The sequence below is a fragment of the Zingiber officinale genome, chromosome 4B (genome assembly GCF_018446385.1).
Source record: "Zingiber officinale cultivar Zhangliang chromosome 4B, Zo_v1.1, whole genome shotgun sequence".
In the NCBI taxonomy this organism is placed as follows: Eukaryota; Viridiplantae; Streptophyta; class Magnoliopsida; order Zingiberales; family Zingiberaceae; genus Zingiber; species Zingiber officinale.
The window spans coordinates 126,456,076-126,477,001 of record NC_055993.1 but is presented as its reverse complement, the minus strand read 5'-3'; the positions used below and the strand labels follow the sequence as shown (position 1 = coordinate 126,477,001).

At 39.2% G+C, this 20,926-nt stretch overlaps 2 protein-coding genes and 1 pseudogene across 2 annotated transcripts; 1 reads left to right on the top strand and 2 right to left on the bottom strand.

The window, feature by feature from the left end:
- Nucleotides 1-155: 155 nt before the first annotated feature.
- Nucleotides 156-1,965, bottom strand: LOC121976527 (annotated as a pseudogene).
- Nucleotides 1,966-15,223: 13,258 nt separating this feature from the next.
- Nucleotides 15,224-16,502, top strand: LOC121977934 (cactin-like). The gene is made up of 3 exons (XM_042530335.1): nucleotides 15,224-15,725; nucleotides 15,866-16,132; nucleotides 16,238-16,502. Exons 1-3 carry the CDS (start codon nucleotides 15,552-15,554, stop codon nucleotides 16,355-16,357), a joined length of 561 nt encoding a protein of 186 aa, XP_042386269.1. The 5' UTR covers nucleotides 15,224-15,551; the 3' UTR covers nucleotides 16,358-16,502.
- Nucleotides 16,503-16,714: 212 nt separating this feature from the next.
- On the bottom strand, nucleotides 16,715-19,422 carry LOC121976526 (mitochondrial import receptor subunit TOM20-like). Its single transcript, XM_042528717.1, has 6 exons — nucleotides 19,214-19,422; nucleotides 19,034-19,106; nucleotides 18,723-18,892; nucleotides 18,586-18,633; nucleotides 18,037-18,120; nucleotides 16,715-17,021 (listed from the first exon to the last, which is right to left on the bottom strand). The coding sequence occupies exons 1-6, from the start codon at nucleotides 19,310-19,312 to the stop codon at nucleotides 16,899-16,901; spliced, it is 597 nt and encodes a 198-aa protein (XP_042384651.1). The 5' UTR covers nucleotides 19,313-19,422; the 3' UTR covers nucleotides 16,715-16,898.
- Between the last annotated feature and the right edge of the window lie 1,504 nt (nucleotides 19,423-20,926).

Sequence of the window (20,926 nt, the reverse complement as noted above, 5' to 3'; positions counted from 1 at the left end):
CACGTTTCTGCACCACTAGAACGAACTGTTGCTATCAAATCATTGAAGCAATTCAAAATCCAAACGCCAATTTTGTGAATGCGATGACTTGACAGAGGTGAGACGAGTACAACAACGGAGGCGTGACGATGAACTGAAGAGTGACACAACAACACTGCTAATTTCAGAATACTTGAGCAAGCATGAAATGAAGTAAAGCTGTTACAGGGGGCTGTTAATGGAGGAGGAGAACATGGATGAACAGTGACAGAGCAATATATGCCGAAACAGTAGTATATTGACACGTATGGTCAGGCTGCAGCAGTTTCTTCATCGGATGATGAGGTCCAGAGGATGTCTTGCAGCGCCGGCCGGAGCTCATTGCTGCAGAAGGTCTCGTACTCCGCCGCATCGCCGCCGTCCCGACGGACGGCCACCACGAGCACGGACGGCGCCACCGTGAAGATCTCTGCGGCCACCGCCAGCTTCCCCTTCCGGCCCCGCTGCTCGCCCTCCAGCCTCACCCCTGACGCGCAGCTCTTCGTCACCCGGTACTAACCCCGCCGCTAATCCTTCCAGTCTCGACACCACGCCGCTCGCCGGCTCCCTCGTTACGAGCCGCAGGACCTCTTCCCGCCACTTGCCGCCGACGAAGAGCCGCGAGAGGTCGAAACCCTCGGAGAAGGATATCAGGTGGAAGGCGTTTAGCATTTCGGGCTCCTCCGCGACGGTGGCCGAAGCCGGCGGAGCGAAAAGCGATCTGGTGATCGTCGATTTCTTGAACCATGGGGTTTCCGTGAGCCGCTCGACCGTGATTCTGGTCTTGGGATTTGGGTCGAGCAGCTTGGTGATGAGTCGCCGGGCGTCCGACGAGAACCACGGGGGGCACTGGAAGTCCCCTCGGCGGGTCTTCTTGTACATGGCGATGATGTTCTCGTCCTGGAAGGGAAGGAATCCAGCGAGGAGGACGAAGAGAATGACGCCGCAGGACCAGAGGTCGGCTTTCTCCCCATCGTAGCCCTTTTTTCCGACCACCTCAGGCGCGACGTACGCTGGCGTGCCGCAGGCGGTGTGGAAGAGGCCGTCGGGGCGGACGTGCTCGGCGAAGGCGCTGAGTCCAAAGTCGGCTATCTTGAGGTTGCCCTGCTCGTCGAGGAGGAGGTTCTCCAGCTTGAGATCGCGGTGGTAGACGCCGCGCCCATGGCAGAAGTCGACGGCGGAGACGAGCTGGCGGAAGTAGTGCCGGGCGGCGTCCTCACGGAGGCGACCTGAACGGGCCACCTTGGAGAAAAGCTCCCCGCCGCGGACCAGCTCCATGGCGAAGTAGATCTTGGTGCGCGTCGCCATCACCTCATGGAGCTCCACGATGTTGGGGTGGCCAACCATCTTCATCACCGATATCTCGCGCTTCACCTGCTCCATCATCCCCACCCGGATCACCTTCTCCTTCCCCACCACCTTGATGGCGACCCCCTTTCCGGTGAGGAGATTCCGCGCCAGGTGAACCTTCGCGAAGGTACCCTGCCCGATCACCCTCCCTATCTCGTACCTTCCATGGAGAACACTCTGTCCTTCCCCTGACGGCGCCGGAGATGGTACTTCCTCCATTTCGATCTACAAAAAATCAGATTTTTTTTTTTTTGGTTTGCAGAATGTTGGAATAGAAGCGTGATCGTCTAAGAAGAATGAATGGATTGCTTCGAACGGCTCCGAGCTTCCGATCTACCCGTCCTCGACGTGTTTCCGGTGGCACGATCGGCTGGCAGCGTGCTTGCTCGGCTTCCGGCCGCCCCAGAGCTCAGAGCGGAATCTCCGCATCATCCTGCCGCATCACCTAGCGGAGAGCCGCCATTCGACCCTCGGGGTCTCCTACTCCGTCGCAGGGAAGAAGACCGCCACCGCGGCGTCCATGGTTGCACCCGCAAGGTTCAAGTAGCAGCCAACAGAGCCCGAAAAGACCAATTTGCCCCTCCCTCCTCCTGCTCACGGCGGTGCAGAATGTCGGTACGTATCGACTCTTACCAATTTCAACCTTCTGATGGAGATGGACGGTTGAAAGTAGGACAACAGGTGGGTCGATATGTGATAGGAGAAAAGCACGGTTTTGATTGGCTCTTCCTCGTACGATCTTGTCCGTCCGTGGGCCCAATAATGGAATCCCGTCCGTCCGATGCGTCGGGCTGCTTGCGGCCCACAGTTTGGAAACAATTTTTCGCTTTCAAATTGTACAATCAATTCAACAGAAGAGCAGTATCTTTTATATTCAACTTAAAGCACATAATATACATACTTTTAATTTGAAAAAACAATAATAATGCCTAAAAATGACAGTAATTTAGTCAGAATAATCCAGTGCATGCATGCGTATCACATATGGCTACAGTCTACAGCTACCATGTTTTTTTGGTTCAGTACTGATTATGAACTCACATTCAGTCAGACTTTTATTGATTACTGAAAAATATGTACAAAGTTTTAACAATCCTGAGACAGTGATGAGGATGGATATGAGCAGTTTGTGAGCATTATTGTGAGCATTGAAGAGGACAAACATGGAAGGAATCAGCATCATCAAAAACCAAATATGATTAGATTGAGGCCAAAGGCCAAACTCTTTTCAGTGTTTGGTCCCATAGCCACTTGAACATGGCACTGTACATACATCTACATGTCCATCGACTGTTAAGCATCGACGTCACGGCTGAGCTCCTTATTCACTATTAATTAATTTATCTTGTATATTACTAATCAGATATGCCTAATTGTCTAAAGAATTAGATTAATTTTAATCACAATTTAAGGTGGATATCAAACGAAATACTACACTCATCTCATTGGCTAAAGAAGATAAAACAGAATGAAGAGATTTCCGTGTCTCCCTTTGTTTCAAGCCAGAGAAGCTGGGGCACTACACTAACTTTGTTTACTGCATTATTGGCTCATGCAATGCAATGCAATGCAATCACATTGGGAACACATGATTCAGAATCTACTTTTCCCCCCACATGGGAATATTCAATATGATATCAGAACATCTAGTACTAGTCGAGATAGAAGAGAGTTCGATCGATCGTGATGACAAAACTATCTCGTTGAATGCTCAAGAAACTAGCCGAATCTAATTGTTTCAAAAATTCAATATATATTTGAGACAATGTAGTTTTTAGGCTGGATAAGTTATTGGGGCTGGATGGATGATCATATCTCACCTTCCTCGATCGAAGCTTAGCTTCAAAATGATTAATCTTTTCCAAATTAATATTTAATTATGTAACTAATGTTTAATTTTTCATCTCCCCACCATACCCAATTAATGACTCCAAATTAGTCAAGAAAGACTCTTGAATACTTCTTGTCACTTGATACCAATTGAAATTGTTCAAATATTATACTAATTCATTTGTGGAGGCTTGACTTGCACTACATGACCCTTTTTTTCCTTTTATATTTCTATTTTCCTATTTATTACTTAATTAAGATAAACATATACTAAAATTAAGTGATGACACACTTGTGAGATCATAAGATGATACATCTCTCGTTATGCGAATTCTTATAAATTGTTCTTCCTCTCCTCTCTTGTCATAAGATGAAACATGAGAGCATGAACTCATCTACAATGAATCATCTCTCCCTTGATCTCAATCTAGATCTATCCATCTCTCCCTTTTATGCTTACACATGTTTCTTTACGAATTGCTTTAGGTTGTAGAATCAATGAATTTGTGCATATTACCTTAAGTTTTATTTACTTCATGAATAAAATTGATGGTCGGAGTATATTGTAGGACACGCATGGTATCGAATCTAATTAAAGATGAATTCGATCATGAATTTCAATCAAAGGAAAAGGCAAAAGTGAGTTATGTTATAAAGATATAAGATGTGTTTGTTCTACACATGTACTTAATTTTTCAAGTTTTTAATCATTTACTATATATTATGATTTTTTATTTGAGGTTCTTGAAGCTGAGCTTTCTCGCATGACCATGGGGAATAAGAAGCTTAACATATTGCTCGAAGCCATCACTTGTGACTATACCAACCTTTGGAAGAAGATGGTTATCTCAGAGCGGCTTCTTCTCCATCTGTCACCAACTACGAAGAGGAAGAGCGAGAGTCTAAGTACTCTTGGCCATATTGAATGCATGTCAAACAAAAAAAGATTGCTGGGCTAAAGTTTGGAACATTTCTAGTCATGAGTCCCTAATTAGAGACGAATATTTAGTGATGAAATTTTAAAATTCATCATTAATCAGAGATGGAATTTATTATTGCGCCACTAGGTTTACATGTGAAATTTAAAAATATTAAGATAATTAGTGATGGATATTTAATGATCCGTTTCTAATTAGTGATGGTATTTTATTATTCTATTATTAAGTTTGAATAAGTTATAATGACACCGTTAACAAATTTAGCGGCGGAATTAAATATTCCAGTCACTACTAGATACGGATATTAGCGACGATATTAATAAACTTCAGTCTCTATTTTAGCAATGAATTATTTATCTCCGTCACTAAATTTAGCAATGATTATTTAATTTTGTCACTAAATTTAGAGATGAATCTTAACTTCCGTCTCTAGTAGTGACGGAATATTTAATTTCGTCACTAAATGACGTCAACGACCAATTTCACAATGATAACAATAATCACTTACTAATCGATCGCTATAATTAGAGATCGATTAATGACAGATAATTTTGTCGCTAAAGAAATTTTTTGTTCCCTGAGAGATGGTCATTGATGAAGGAAATATGGTCAAAAGGTGACAAAAGATAAATTTTTCTCTAATGATAGATTAAGAATATAGAGTTTAAGACTGTAACTTATTATTAAAAAATTTTCTCGTTAATAATAGATAGCGGGCCTGAAAATACTAGTTGTCAGGATGAGCCTCCATGTGTACTTTTCTGATTTATCCAGATAACCGGTGAAAAACTTTCGTAGGACCGAACCGGTCATCCTAGATTCGATGCTACCTAACCTGATTAATTATTTTTCTTACAAAAGATATTTATTTTACTAAGTTTATTCAAACAAAGAATATTAATGGCCAATTAATTAGAACTACTAATTTCTTAAAAGCTCAACTAGGAACAATTTAGGATAGGAGTTCAAGTATCAAATTAATGAGCCTATATTTATCTACTATTAAGTTCTTAATCAAGATATTTAATTGTGATTTAGGTGCAAAGAAGCACGGAGGACACAACAATCATAGTGGCAACCTACCAAGGCGAACATAACCATAGCCCGCTTTCTCAACTCAACAACCAGGACAACGAAAACAATAATAGCTACGACAATGCAACAACTAGTATTCGATCACAAGGCTCTTGATTTATCGCGGGACATAGTTCAGATCTTTTGTCTCTATTTTTCTCTGTCTCCGTGTTCCACTGCCGATCGGACGGATCAGATTACATCTCAATGCATCATGACATCTTTAAGATGTGTGCAGTATTCTCTTGATGTGCAAAGCATCCTTGAGATGTAATCTGACCCGTCCGATCGGTAGTGGGACACGGAGACAGAGAGAAATGGAGACAGAGGATCCGAACTGCGCAGGACAAGGGTCCATTGATCCGGCCAAATAGTAATAACTTGTTGAGCAAATGACTCGAACATTGAGATGATGGAGAGAATTATGTTGAATAATTTTCTTGATTTGTGTTTTTTTTTTGTCAAAACAATATAATGCAATTATATTTTTGTACAACACATAAAAAATTGTGATCATAATAATTTTACAAAAATTGCGATACCAATTTATTAATGATTTAGCGTGTTTTTCCCTTATTATTGCAAAGTAGAGGAATTAAGAAACTTGGTGGAAAGTTTTCTATATTTTTTATTAATATATATTTGTATTAATAAAGATTTAAAATGGCTTCTATGATCCGATCCGACTAAATGCATCCAACTTGGAATATCCAATTTTAAAATTGTCAATTTTGGAATAATCCTTCTGTTTCTTTGAACGTAAATGGAAAGTGTTCAATTATGGAAAAAAATATGACTGATTGATCTTATATTCATCTATAAATAGATTTTCTAGCGCCCTAATACTTTTCCAACATTCATTTTTCTTCCTCGTCCTCTGTGTAAGCGATCTGTCTGTTGTTGCAGGCAGCATGATGAAACGCAAGGCTGTAGAAATATTATATTGGAGCAGCAAATGAATGCGAAGAAGGTGCGCACACCCACACCCCAAGAGAATACAAAACTCCAAGCTATGAGAGCCATGGGAGCAGCTCTGGATGAAGGCGATGCACTTTTCGTGCTGGCTCCGAAGTAACTCTGGATTCACAGGTGATCCTGTCTGGAAGCTGAGTCAGATGAAGGTGGGTCTCGATATACTGAAAGTTGACGGAAAGTCGCTGCGACGTCCGATCTACCTGGCACCCTACGAAAGGGTTCACACGGGCGGATGACGAAGGGTGATGACCGGGATGATGACGCTAAGGCTCTGCGCACACTCAGACGAGCCCACGAGTCGTTAGAGACTAGAAATCATGGAAAAAGTCTCCGGGTCAGGTCTTCCGACGCTCAAATCAGGTACTTTTTCCTCAGAAGCACAGAGAAAGGACGAAAAGTAAAGATCAGTCAGAAATGACGAGTGAGCGTACCTGCATAAGGGATAAAGCATCCCTTTTTATACTATAACGGATGTTTCTGGGGGCTGACAGGTATCAGGGAATGTCGGTTGTCAGACTTTGTCTGGCGGTGAATAACACGCAACACCTTCTCATAGGCTGGCGACAGAACCAAAGGGGTAATGAGCCCCGACTGTTAGTATATTCCCTGACACACTAATTATTCTCTGACAGACAATTACGATTCCCTTGCTTACTTGTCCTGTAGTGCCTGGCATCCTCCGCTCGTGATTGCTACGCTGTGTCTTTACACTTGCTAACCCCGTTCTGATATCTTGCTAACCCCGATCTGATATTGCCTCCAGTCCTGTGCTTCTAACCTTGTCCTATGCATCTCCTATTGCAGACCCCGACCGGTCTTGCCCCTTATTGGCATTACATGTCGCGCCCAGTATACCTTAGTTCGGTTCTGTTTATCCCTACTCCCAAGCTGTACGTCTGACTTCATCTAATCCGACATGTATGCCTGCCTCCAACTTTGCTTATCTCGGACCATGAGGATATAAATCCTGACCTGTATCCTTGGCTAACACATCCCGACCTGTACGTTTTATCGATCTAAGTATCATGAGTCATAAGGCTATAAATCCTGACCTGTGTGCATCGGTATGCTTCCGCTAATCTTGAGTTCCGACCTGTATTTTTTGATCCCTTTATCCCATGCCATGAGGATGTAAGTCTCGACCTGTATCCTTGGTGAGCATATGCCCGATCTATATACCGACCTGCTTCGGTCCTCCGTAATCCCTGATTTGTACTTCCCGACCTATAAGCTAGGTCTGTTAACCGACCTGCTTCTGTCTTCCGTACTCCCTGGTTTGCACGACCTGTAAGCCAGGTCTATATTCCGACCTGCTGTCTGCTGGTATCCATGGCTTGTACGTTCCGACCTGTACGTCAGGTCTGTATTCCGACCTGCTTCTGTGTACTGTTATCCATGGCTTGTACGTTCTGACCTGTGCACCAGGTCTGTATTTCGACCTACTTTTATCTACTGTTATCCATGACTTGTATGTTCTGACCTGTACGTTAGGCCTGTATCCTGACCTGCTTCTGTCCGCTGTTATCCATGGCCTGTACGTTCCGACCTGTACGCCAGGTCTGTATTTCGATCTGCTTCTGTCTATTATTATCCATGGCTTGTATGTTCCGACCTGTACGCCAGGTCTGTATTCCGATATGCTTCTGTCTACTGTTATCTATGGTTTGTACATTTCGACCTGTACGCCAGGTTTATATCCCGACCTGCTTCTGTCTGCTGTTATCCATAACTTGTACGTTTCGATATGTACGTCAGGTCTGTATTCCGACCTGCTTCTGTCTACTGTTATCCATGGCTTGTACGTTCCGACCTGTACGCCAGGTCTATACTACGCCAGAGGTCTTTCCTTCTGCGCCTTTACTTGGCTTGTGGGTCCACTCCTTAGCTGTACCTGGCCTGTGGGCCCAGTTCTCAGCTGTACCTGGCCTGTGAGCCCAATTCTCAACTGTACCTGGCCTGTTAGCCCCGTTCTTGATTGCTATTGAGGCTGGGTCTGGTCTAACTTGTAATCCTATCCTTTGACTGCCTCGTCACTGAGACTCTGACCACGGCCACGCAAGCTTGACTTCTGACTTTCATGGGGGCTAGACTTCCGACCTCTACGTAAGCTTGACTTCTGACCTCCACGGGGGCTGGACTTCTGACCTCCACGAAAGCTTGACTTCTGACCTCCACGGGGGCTGGACTTCTGACCTCCATGTAAGCTTGACTTTTGACCATCCTATGATTTTAACTCCTAATCACATCATCTTATTGACCCCACAATCTTACACCGTATCAATAGGTATATATTATTTTATTTTACTCTATCTTTAAATTAATTTATTTTTCCTATCAAATTCAAAAGCATAATGCTGTCAAACCTATTATTATTTCATCAAAAACATACTGAAACACACTTTGTTTTTCAAGTAAAATGGTGGCATGATAAATACCATACACAGAAGCCCGAATATCTGAATCTGATTCGTACAAGATTTGTCTGGAACAAGTACAATCGAACTCACTACGATTATGACAATCCTCCTCCTAAGATTGCCCAAGGTTACAAGTTCAACGTATTTTTTCCGGGCCTTATTGATAAGTCCAAAGTACTGCAGTATACATTCGAAAAGGATGACAACAGAAACAATACCTGCCTCCTCAGATTCTATAGTGGCCCACCCTATCAGGACATAGTAAGTATCCAAACTTAAATGTTCTATTGGAATAGGCTCATGATCTAGATATTTCATCTAATTGTGATATGATTACTTATGTGTCGCTTGTTGTTGCAGGCTTTTCGTATTGTAAATAAGGATCTGGAGTATTCTCCAAAGAAAGGCTTCATGTCTACTTTCGATAATGGGACTTTGCGATTGTATTTCAATTTCAAACACTATCCGTACCGATGATAGAAGACTGATAGTCTGATATGAAGATCTAAGAGTTTGTACATGTATTTTTAATGTTTTTTGCATCTGCATAGTCGTCATGTAGTTTGAATTGGTATGGTATACGGTGGAGTTTCTGTATCGAGGGTACTGTTCTTGAAACTCGATAGGTCACTGATTCAACTACTTGATTTGAGCCCGTCTACTAAATCAATTTTTGACAAGTTCAATCATACAAAATTAGTCCCACTTTTAAAATCCATTAGTTTAAAATTGAATGCTCGCAGAGGGTGACATAGGTTCTTGTTTCTTTGATCTGTTCCAAATATACAGATCTAATGCATATTTATATTTAAAATTATGAAATAGCTAGTTCACCACTATAAAATTAATTTTTACAGGAATTTCTTCATAACCAAGATGATCCGAAGCAACTTATTTTAAGCAGTTGATATTCAACACTCTCAAAAGGATGTAGGGCTGTTTTTAAAAAATAGTTCAAATACAATGATTTATAAAACTGTATAGTCTGGTCTAAATTCGCTACCAAAATCATTGCCACAGAAGAAGGTGATTTGTTATGTGTCACAGAATGTTCCCCTCACTAGGAGGTCAGAATATAAACTTTTTTTTACTTGATTTATAGTTTTAATGAACTGCTACTCCAAAACTTGTAATCCCTTGGATCGCTTATGAAAGGCAACCATCAGGGCCGCCTCAATTATATTTGAGGCCTAGGCAATTTTTTTCTAAAAAAATCTTTTATATATATATATATATATAATTTTAATTTTAAAAAATAAAATTTAGTTTTTTGGTTGAGATGGAAAGTTACAACTTAAATGTTTAATTTTACATATAAGATTTGAAACCGTCCGTTCAAATCTTAAATGTAAAAAAAAAATCAAGAATATGATTATTATTATTAAAAAAGAAATAAATTTATAAAAAATAATTTTAGTTGATATTTGAAAGTCATTTTATGCTTACCTCTATTTTTAATATGATAAAAAGGGAAGAATTAGAGATTAAGTCTAAGAGGAGGGTACAACTTGTTTTTTGCATATATTTTTTCTGTACTTGCTAGTTTTCTACTATTTGTTTTGATTTACCATAACTTAATTTGGGGTTACTCACATTAAAAAAAAAAAGATTGTTAGTACTATGTGGTAGTTTTGATGTAATCAACCAAGTTAAGTCTGGTTCTGTTATGTTTTGATCTATTGTGTCTAAGTGTGTAGAAACTTAGGAGCATAGGAAGTCAAGCGAAAGATGCAGCTAGTGAGAACGATGACACGGGAGAGAGTCGACAGGCTTAGTGTTGCGGAAGAGTACGTTGCGGGATGAGAAGGAAACGCGCGACGATTCCGAGGGACGAGAAGCCGGAGTGAATGAATACTTGAGAAGGCAGGAAAATGAGTTCGGGCGAGCCTTATTCTGGATGGCCGGAATCACCTAAGTAAGCGGAGCCAGAGCGAAAAATCCGGAAGAAAAGTCAACCAAAAGTTGACTTTGATCGAGGCGCCTGGACTAGGTCCGGGCGCCCGGACCGCCCGGACCCAGGGCGCCCTAGGCTCGCGCCCTGGTCAAGCTGGTTCAGCCCGGTCTAGGCGCCCAGAGCGGGTCCAGACGCTCGGACCAGAAACTTTATCGAAATACTAGTTGTGGCGATCTATTGCGACATGGATAAAATTTTATCCCTCTCCAAACGTTTGGAACCCTTCGAGGCGACCCGATCATGGTCATAAATACAACCCTGATCATAGAAGTTAAATACACCACTTTTAAATGATTTTATTTGAATTTAGCTTTGTAATTGTGAGCTTTGACTGCTATAAGAGATTTTTCCACCTAAAGGAGATTTTAGTGGGCTTTTTAACGTCTTGGATTAACAATCCCCTTATTATAAACTAAGTAAAATCTATGTGCCTCTTTTTCTTTTTAATTAGTTTCTTAATTCATTTTATGTAAGTGTTTATTTTAATCAAGCTGTAAAATTTTAGAAAAGTTTTGTTTGTTTTATTTTGTATTCCCTATCTTGCTGGCCGCAAGAGACCAACAAATTGGACTGGGCATGAAGTCTTGACATATCGATGACATCAGGTAGGAAGTCATGGGGGTCGAGGATACTAAGCAGGAAGTCTAGACGGATCGAGAATCGGAGGTCTAGCGTAAAGTCTAGAGGGTCAATATTGGATGATGAATAGGAAGTCCAAGGTCTAGAAGACTGGATGTTTGACAAGTCAGATAAATTCTCCTGAGAGAAGTAAGTGAGGAAACGTTCACTTGAAGGGAATAATAAATGTTGATCCAACCTAAGAGTTTTATTGAAAATCTAAAAATCAGAACCAGATAATCTCAAGACTGTCAAAATTAATTATTTCTAAATTACATATGATTGTGCTAGCCTTTATTTTACAAGATCGGTAAACTAAACCAATTTAGTAGAACGATCAATAGGATCGGGACCGAAAGTCCATGTGTCGCCCAAGTCCTTTAGTGTACTGAAATGACATTTGACGTGGATTAGCTAGGGTCTCGATGCTGACATGGCAATGATAAGGATTGGTTGGCTGACGTGACAAAAGGAGTAGTTTTGCTTGTCGTTTCTAAAACTCATGTCTTTTCATTTTGAAAACTGCATTGTAAAACTTGTATAATCAAACACACGAAGATAAATGGTCTTCAAACAGTGGCGCCCCTTCTGTTCTTGTGATTGTTGTAACAGGAGGGTTTCTGCTTTGAGTAGCCATTACTTTTTAACAGTCTTTGCCTGTTCCTCCTTTAAAATTTGAAAAGGATCAGTAAAAACTCTAAGTCTTCCTTTTGATTCTTTTGGTTTCTCGTGAATAGAAATTGCTTGAATTCTTTCGGAGAGATTTTTGATGATTTCGTCAGGAAGAGTTTGCTGTACTGGAGCTTCATTTGCTTCAAGTTTCTTTACTCTTTCTTCTAGAGACTCAAGCTTCTCTAGAATGGTAACCAAGAGCTGGATCTGCGTATTAGCTTGTTTAATAAGGATATTATTACTGCTAATACCTCCCTTGTAGTCAGCAGGTTTGCAAAAGCCGACTGCAGGTGATTCAATGCCTTCCGTAGCTTGGAGTGCTTCCTTATATGAATTTGTAGCCTTTGTATTAATATAACTCATGAAAACACCCAGCCTTCAACTTTTAGTAGAAGGGTTTCAACCCTTTCTACCTTCTGCTTCAGATCTTCAGATAACTGTAAAGCTTGCTGTTCAACCTGTTTAGGTCTTTCAGTTATCTTAATAATAAGATCTTCCAACTGCCTCTTAGTTAGTGGTTTATTTTCCAACACTTCCTTAGTGAGATTTAGCAAAGCCTCACTTAATCTAAGGTTTTCACCTTTTAATTCCTCTATTTGTTCCTGTATCTGTTTAAAGTTCTTAAGATGAATTCTACAGGAAAGACAAACTCGATCGTATATAACCGAGATGTTATGAGCTAATTCTCTTTGAGTAGGCTGACTCTCTCTTTCTGCTAAGTCAAGGTATTCTAGGTTCGAGGTATGAGATTTAGTATACCATTCCTGTATGTGTTCTTCCCAACGTCTGGACATAGACACAATTATAATTGTACCATTTAATTCTATTTTTCTTCAAACTTATGGCTTACAGCTTAGAGGGTCCTAAAAGCTTTCTTGCTCACACAGGTGTGCCCTTGGATTTACCTCGGCATCCCTTGCCTTTGTTACCAAGTTAGGACCTGTTCTTTTGCAATCCACTCGTCGTTCCCCGGTCGCCTTATTACCATAAATTCTTAGTAAAATAAATTTATTGGACACAATTAATCAGACACTATATCAGTTCATGTTTTCGCTATAACTGATCAACAGTTGCAATTCGCTAGACATGCCCTCGGGGTTCGCTATAACTGATCAACAGTTGCAATTCGCTAATCCGAATTTTAAAGAAAGATGTCTTTTATTGTTTTAAGAACAACATATAAAGGAACTTTCTACCATATACCCATCCTCTCTCCTTCGAATACCCTGAGTAGGGTTTACTCAGCCATAAGAACTTAGCTCTGATACCAAAACGATGCAGAAATGCTTCTTTTCAAATAGCTTAGATAATGTACCAAAGAGAAAGTACAGGACTAAATTATAAGAAAAGGATTAAAGAAAGCATGTTTTAAAAAGACTTAAAGACTTACAAAGCTTAAACACTTCTCAGAGTAGAACTTGTACCGGAACTCGGTGTGTGTTCTGCAATGAGCTACTTAGAGGTTTATATAGAAAAGAGAAGGAGAAGGATAGAGATGAGCTGAGTGCGCATATGGGCCTCATCATCACTCACGAGTATCCTTATCTTCGTCCTCTTTCTTATCCCTTTACAACACATCCTACAAGCTTTACAGCTAAGGCTATAACGGCTATACAAGCTTTACAGCTGAGGCTATAAAGGCTAGATTCTCTTTTGTTTGGACGGCTCCCCGAGGCTCAGTCCATTCGAATCTGTCTTTATTTATTAAAGCCTGATTTTTGGATTTTCTGGGCTCACCATGCTCCATTATTTCATGGTGGAGTGTCCACCATGTTCTGTATGGTGTTCTGTAGTTGCAGAAAAGTGTTGAATAAAGATGTCTTTACAGCTGTGACGCTGGGTAAGACATCTTTAAAATAAAGTCCTTTTGAGTGCTCGCCTCGGATGCTGAAATCTGCTTCTTTGATATCATGGATAAGCTTGAGCTCGAGGATATTGTGGATGAGCTGATCTGCAACGGTCTTTTCAATGTCGGCGAAGTGTCTTCTAGCATCTTCTTCATGGGTAGTGCATACCCATGGGCCGTGGCTACAGGAGACCTCTTTGTATTGAGCCAGAAAGTGATAAGGTTCTCCAGATATGAAGCTGCTTTGCTGCTGGGCTTGGCCTGAAGCTGTTGAATTGCTTCCTCCCATTGCTGAATAATTAACTCGTCTTCTCATTTTCTTTTACTTGGTTTACAGTTTCAGTGAACTACTGCTCCAAATAATCTCTTGAATCGCTTATGAAAGGCAACCATTAGGCCGTTTCAATTATATTTGAGGCCTAGGCAATTTTTTTTCTAAAATAATCTTTAATATATATATATATATATATATATATATATATATATATATATAAATTTTAATTTTAAAAAATAAAATTTAGTTTTTTGGTTGAGATGGAAAGTTACAACTTAAATATTTTACATATAAGATTTGAAACCGTTAGTTCAAATCTTAAATGTAAAAAAAATTCAAGAATATTATTATTATTATTAAAAAAGAATAAATTTATAAAAAATGATTTTAGTTGATATTTGAAAGATTAGTATTTTCTAATTTTGTAAATAAATAAAAATGACATAATATTAAGAGAAAGGGAATTTTTAATTTGGTTCATAATGGTTTTCATAATTTTATCAGCGACATTTATGTAAATGATTTTAGACTTATAATTGAAAATTTTGGGAAGTAGTGAATATTTGACAAAGCTGGGAGCAACTTGAAAATTTTCTAAAAGACGTAATTAATGGAATCCTATTTTGTGAGTAAAAGAATGCCGAAACTTCCAAAGGAATAGGTTCGACGAGCCGGATAAGGAGTAACCGATCTGTTGTTGGATCCAGTTAACACATGGCCCGTGGCAGATCTATCATTGATTAACCGATCAAAACCAAGTAATGAATGGTCTATTGTATTATTGAATATTTTAAATTTTCAATCTATCGCAAATTAATGAGCTATATTTATAAACCTAATTATCTACTTGATATTATAATAACACGTTGTTAATTACATGCTTAACAACGAAAACTCCCATTGAATATCATATTATTAATTATTTAAATTATAATTATTTATTTGACCACTTTGTTTGGGACAAAAGTGCTAAAATTATGATTTTTAAATTACATCCTAATTATGTTTACATAATTAAATATCACGTATAATTTACAGACGATAGAAATTATTTTAAATTAAACATTTTTTCATTAAACTAAGTAAAAGTTTTAAATACATCAAACTTGGAATTGGCTGTTAATATATTCCATTTTAAAATCGTCAAATTTGGAATAATTAGGGATGAATTAATTTGGAATAAATTAGTAATTATGGAAAAAATCTGTTGGATTTATCTATTTAAAGAGGGGGTGATTTATTGTCAAATTTGCCCTAATTCCTCCCGCCCGACACCGTGCCCGTCTCCGCCGACGCTGCGCCTTCCTCCGCCCGACGCCGCCGACTCTGCGCCGCCCTCTGCCATCCCTACCCATCCCGGAAGGGGTCTACGGCGGCTGCTGTGGGTCGTCACCGGGGAGCTTCGACGTCGCCGAAGAGTCGGGCTGCTGCCCTCTTTCACGCCGGCGAGCTGCGAGCAGCAACTGCTGTTGCACAGTGAAGTGCTTCCTCCCTCGTCCGTGCGACTTCCGTCCTGCCTTATCCGTGCGCCCTCCGTCGTCTTTGCGCCCTCCGTCGTCTTTGCCCCCTCCTTGTTGCAGGCAGCATGCTGAAACGCAAGTCCGTAGAAATATTGGAGCAGACAATGAATGCGAAGAAGGCGCGCACACCCACAACCCAAGAGAATATGAAACTCAAAGCTATGAGAGCCATGGGAGCAGCTCTGGATGAAGGCGATGCACTTTTCGGTGCTGGCTCCGAAGTATCTCTGGATTCACAGGTATATATTATTTTATTTTACTCCATCTTTTAATTAATTTGTCTTTCCTATTAAATTCAAAAGTACGTGTTGCTTTGTTCTGCTATCAAACCTATTATTATGTCATCAAACGCATACTGAAGCACACTTTGTTTTATCAGGTGAAATGGTGGAATGATAAATACCTTACACGAAAGCCAGAATATCTCAATCTGATTCGTACAGGATTTGTCTGGAATAAGTACAATCGAACTCACTACGATCGTGACAATCCTCCTCCTAAGATTGTCCAAGGTTACAAGTTCAACTTATTTTTTCCGGACCTTGTTGATAAGTCTAAAGTACCGCAGTATGTATTTGAAAAGGATGGCACCAGTACCGACACCTGCCTCCTCAGATTCTACAGTGGCCCTCCCTATCAGGACATAGTAAGTATATAAACTTAAATATTCTAATAATATGTATGTTAACTCATGATCTAGATATTTCTTTTAATTGTGATATGATTACTTATGTATCATCTATTGTTGCAGGTTTTTCGGATTGTAAATAAGGATCTGGAGTATTCTCCAAAGAAAGGCTTTATGTCTACATTCGACAATGGGACTTTGCGATTGTATTTCAATTTCAAACAGTATCCGTATCGACGATAGAAGACTACTGATGTATACCTTTATGAAGATCTAAGAGTTTGTACATGTATTTTTTTTAGTTTTTGCATCTGTATAGTCGCCATGTAGTTTGTATGCGACGGTATTGTTCTTGTTCTTGAAACTTAACTGGTCACTGATTCAACTACTTGATTTGAGCCTGTCTACTAAATCAAAATTTTGACAAGTTCATTCGTACAAAATTACCCCATTAGTTTAAAATTGAATGCTCGCAGAGGGTGACATAGGTTCTTGTTTCTTTGATCTGTTCCAAATATACAGATCTGATGCATATTTATATTTCAAATTATGAAATAGTTTTACCGCTATAAACTTACCAAGATTATCCGAAGCAACTTATTTTAAGCAGTTGATATTCCAGGGCTCTGTTTTTTTTTTTTTTAAAAAAAGTTCAAATACACTGATTTATAAAGCTGTATAGTCTGGTCCAAATTTGCTACCAAAATCATTGCTGAGTGATCTGTTATGTATCAGAGAATGTTCGACTCACTAGGAGGTCAGAAGCTCTACATCTTTACATGTATTATCTTGGAGGAGGAGGAGGAGCAGGAGGATGTGATTTAGCCATTCCAATCCATGCAGCAAATCCTATCCCAAGAATTACCCAGCCAAGTATATCATACTTCATATCACTCTCCTTGGGCGCCTGAAAATTAGGAGCAGCATTAGAAATGAGATTCTTTGTACAACATCTAATATAATATATCAAAATGCAAAGTTAGAAAAGAGTAAATTTGAAAGAAATACAAACTAGAAAATAGATGTGCTAAAGCATAGTGGATTTGGAAGTACAATAGCTAAACCATATCCTAACAAGTCCTTGTCTATAGCAGATGATTTTCCGGTTATTTATAAGTCACCTGCTATTCAGATCGAAGCTTTTGGCATTCAGCATTCATGCCTTGTTGGGGATCATCTTTTGAAGCAATTTGATTCGTCTATAATCAAATTAAATGGTTGTCACTCTTTTAAATGGGGGTGATTCTCACTGATTTAAGTAAGCACGGAATAATGACTAAAAGAGGATAAAATCTAAAGGACATGCAGTAAGTAATCAAGCAAGTAAAATCATAATGCAAAAAAATTATTTTTCTTTAAGATCTTTCATATTAAGAAACAGAGAAGCTACTGATGGGCAAAACCATCTTATGCAGTCTAAACTGAAGTTTGAAGTTTATGCTTCTACTTCTGAAGCTGAAATTTGATATTGATACTTTTGTTCTAGTCCTTGGTTTAGACAAATATTCCTGGTGCAAGCAGTAGTGCAATTAAGTGTACCAAGAAAAACAAGGCAGAGCTTAGTTGCATGGTGTCTTGTGCCAATCCACAAGCATACTGAGAAAGGAATTAGAGATGATAGTTGCTACTATAGTTCACATCACTTCAACAATCAATTGATAAAGTAATTGAAGCTATCCGACATATAAAGGTCTCTTAAAGAATAAAAGTCCTATGAAAAATGCCCTAGGTTTCACAATCAAATATGGAGTAATCAAAAACTAATAAATTTTCAAAACCAAAAATGAATTCCTTGAGGATGCCTATAATAAAAGATTAATCAATTGAGAATTTCAAATAGACACAAAAAATACAGTATCTGATTGTAAATTTTCACAAAGGCTTAAGTTTGTTTGGAACTTCCATCAAGAGCTTGACATTACCTTCTTTCTGACAGGGGAAGCTGTCTCCTGGGAAACCTGTTGATTAGTCATATGGAATTGGATTTCTTGGCGCAACTCCGGTGCCTGAGGAAGACGTTTAGAAGTCTCAAGAAAGATTCTGAGATATTACTGATCGTCTCATATATCATGGAAAATACGACTTCACTATAACATGTAAGCAAACCAAAATGTTATTTTCGTAATATATATATATATATAGACACAAACATAAACTACTTGCTACAGTAGAACATTGACATCAACTTAATTAGTTAAAGAAGGCCATGGATGCTAATTCAGTTTGGTAAAATCTCAGCAAGTGTCACCTTTAATAGAAGTTTACAGTGCAATAACACATTTGATACAGCCACACAACTAGAAGCACAAGTCAAACAAAAACCATTTTCTGCATACTCAGCAATCACAGTCCAACATTTAGTACAACACATCATAGTTACTAGGAGCTTTTACAGGGACATTGTACTACGAAATTAGTTGCTGCAAAGCAAGTAAAACCTCGAAGCCTAAACATATGGACCTACAACTTACCTTGCTTATTGAATCCAATGACATCAGGTACATCTCATTTCCAGGGTCCTAGAAGAATCAAAGAATCAAAGAACGAAATATAATGACCATCTTGGGAGAAAGAAGTGAGGAGGATCTCTTTTGAGGAAGAGAGTTACCAATTTCACAGCCTGCTCGAAGCATTGAGTTGCCTTGTCAAAGCAACCCAAAGAAACCTGTTCATTAGGGTTGAAGAACCCTTGCTGACTATGGGCATTCCCCAAGATGAATAGTGTGGCATGCCTTTCAGGATCCACCTCCAAGGCTTGTTCCAGTTTCATTATGGCTTCTGCAAAAAATAATTTACGAGGGATCATCGATCATAATGATATACAGAAACAAAAGATCAACTAAACTTCTAGAGCTGCGATTTCTTTTATCATTTGTGTTATTATTTATCAGAACACGGTTCGAATGCATAAATAAGAACCTTTCACCATATCCTCGGGGTTTTTCTGAAAAGATGATAGATCCAGAAGCGCACCCCCCCACTTCGTGAGATTCTAAAAGAATAGTGGAATCAGTTGTTGTGGTTTAGACAACAAGAAACTTCATTAAGAAAGAACATAAAGAAGAAGGACAAATTAGAGAAAGGAGGTGGGGAACTCACATCGGCATCACGGGGGTTGGCGGTGCAGGCCAACTCGGCCGCCTGGCGCTCCTGCTCGAATAACACCAACCGATCGAGATCGCTCAGCTGTAAATCCATGGATCCGCACCCAACTCCTTCGCAATCCTCCCCTCTTTCTCTTCTTCGATTGTGAGCGTCGGAGAGGGGAACAGGCGACCGTAGGCTTTATAGCGGACGCAGCACAAAAATCAAATGGGCCGTATCCGGACCTTGCCATATATTGAATAGATTTATCCAAATAATTCCTTAAAATATAATTTATTTAACTTTTTTTTCTCCCTTTGTTACATCACAGGCAACTTTCAACTTTTGTCGAGGAAATATATTATTACGTCCCTATTGTTTCAATTTTTTCACTTATGTCCTTAAAATATTTTCATTTTCATTTATATCCTTCATAAATCGTTTTCGTTCCCACTTATGTTCCTGTCATTAATTGGTCCGTGAATATGAGATGGAATCGGCACGTGATCTACACGTACTTGTAAAAATCCCTTAAAAATCCCGATTCCTCGTTCATTCGGGATTTCCCCTTCATTCAACACAAATCCTAACGCTCCTCTCCAAATCTATTCTTCCCCTTCGTTAAACCCTAGCTCTCCTCTCCAAATCGATTCTTCCCCTTTGTTAAACCTTAGCTTTCCTCTCCAAATCGATTCTTCCCCTTCGCTCCAATTCCACTAGTGGTCGGTCGACGAATCGGAGGACACAACCTCGTTTGGCCTCTGTCTATAAGTGTTGATGAAAATTTTTCTCAGATCAATTTTGTTGCTTTAATTGATGCTTTTGGGCGAACATTTATCATTATGTTGTTTAATTTTTACTTGTTTGAATTAAAAATTCCTTTATTTTAATCAGAGTACATGTATGTTTTCTCAAAATTTTTCAAGAGATCTACTCCATTCTCGATGTGCTTTTTTTGTATGGAAGATAACACTCATTGAACTTTCATGAGTATATTTACAGTTGAATCGTTTCTTAAGAAAAAAAAAGTATATATTTATAGTTTTTCAAAAAATTTGAGTTTATATTAATCCCCATCACATTATGTTAATGATCTCTAATGTTGAATAATTAACTTTTATATCGATTGAAACAGGTTGGCAATGCCGCTTGAGTTTAGTAGTAAAATGGTGAGTAGTTTGATTTAATTTCAGTTTAAAAGTAGAATTTTGTAATCTATGTTATATAATTATGATTAATGTTTCAATGGTTATAGCGACAGACACATGTTTTTGTTTAACGAAACCCTAGTGTTTATGACAGTTGAGAAGAAGTTCATTTACAAGTTAATAGATATAGCGGTGCTTCCCACAAATCGTATCAAACGAAGGAGGAAGCGGTGACAGCTTTTAATGCTTATAGAGAGAAACAACATGCATCCTTCACCCCTAGAAGCTAAAATAGTTCGAGCTCAAGTTTGGGATCAACTTTAGCTGCCACTTCAAGTTCTAGTAAAAAATTGAAGCAAAGCGAAGAACTGGCCAAGTTAATAGATGCTCAGTTACATTTAGCTAATGAGTATCATAATAATGCATTAAAGATTGCTGAGATTTATGAAGATATGAAGAAGAAAGTAGATTCATGTTGATGACTAGTAGACTTATTTTAGTTGGATGAATGTAATGAATTAAAAGTATTAGTTTTTTTTTCTCTGCTATGCAATTGTTCTTAGAATTGAATGGATCAGTC

What these genes read in the sequence shown, in the direction of transcription:
- LOC121976526 (XM_042528717.1), bottom strand. Translation starts at nt 19,312, where the DNA reads ATGGATTTACAGCTGAGCGATCTCGATCGGTTGGTGTTATTCGAGCAG. An exon ending in CCAACCCCCGTGATGCCGAT is followed by an intron (nt 19,107 to 19,213) that starts GTGAGTTCCCCA and finishes CTATTCTTTTAG; the next exon opens with AATCTCACGAAGTGGGGGGG. An exon ending in TCGAGCAGGCTGTGAAATTG is followed by an intron (nt 18,634 to 18,722) that starts GTAACTCTCTTC and finishes TGATTCTTCTAG; the next exon opens with GACCCTGGAAATGAGATGTA.
- LOC121977934 (XM_042530335.1), top strand. Translation starts at nt 15,552, where the DNA reads ATGCTGAAACGCAAGTCCGTAGAAATATTGGAGCAGACAATGAATGCG. An exon ending in AAGTATCTCTGGATTCACAG is followed by an intron (nt 15,726 to 15,865) that starts GTATATATTATT and finishes TTGTTTTATCAG; the next exon opens with GTGAAATGGTGGAATGATAA. An exon ending in GCCCTCCCTATCAGGACATA is followed by an intron (nt 16,133 to 16,237) that starts GTAAGTATATAA and finishes CTATTGTTGCAG; the next exon opens with GTTTTTCGGATTGTAAATAA.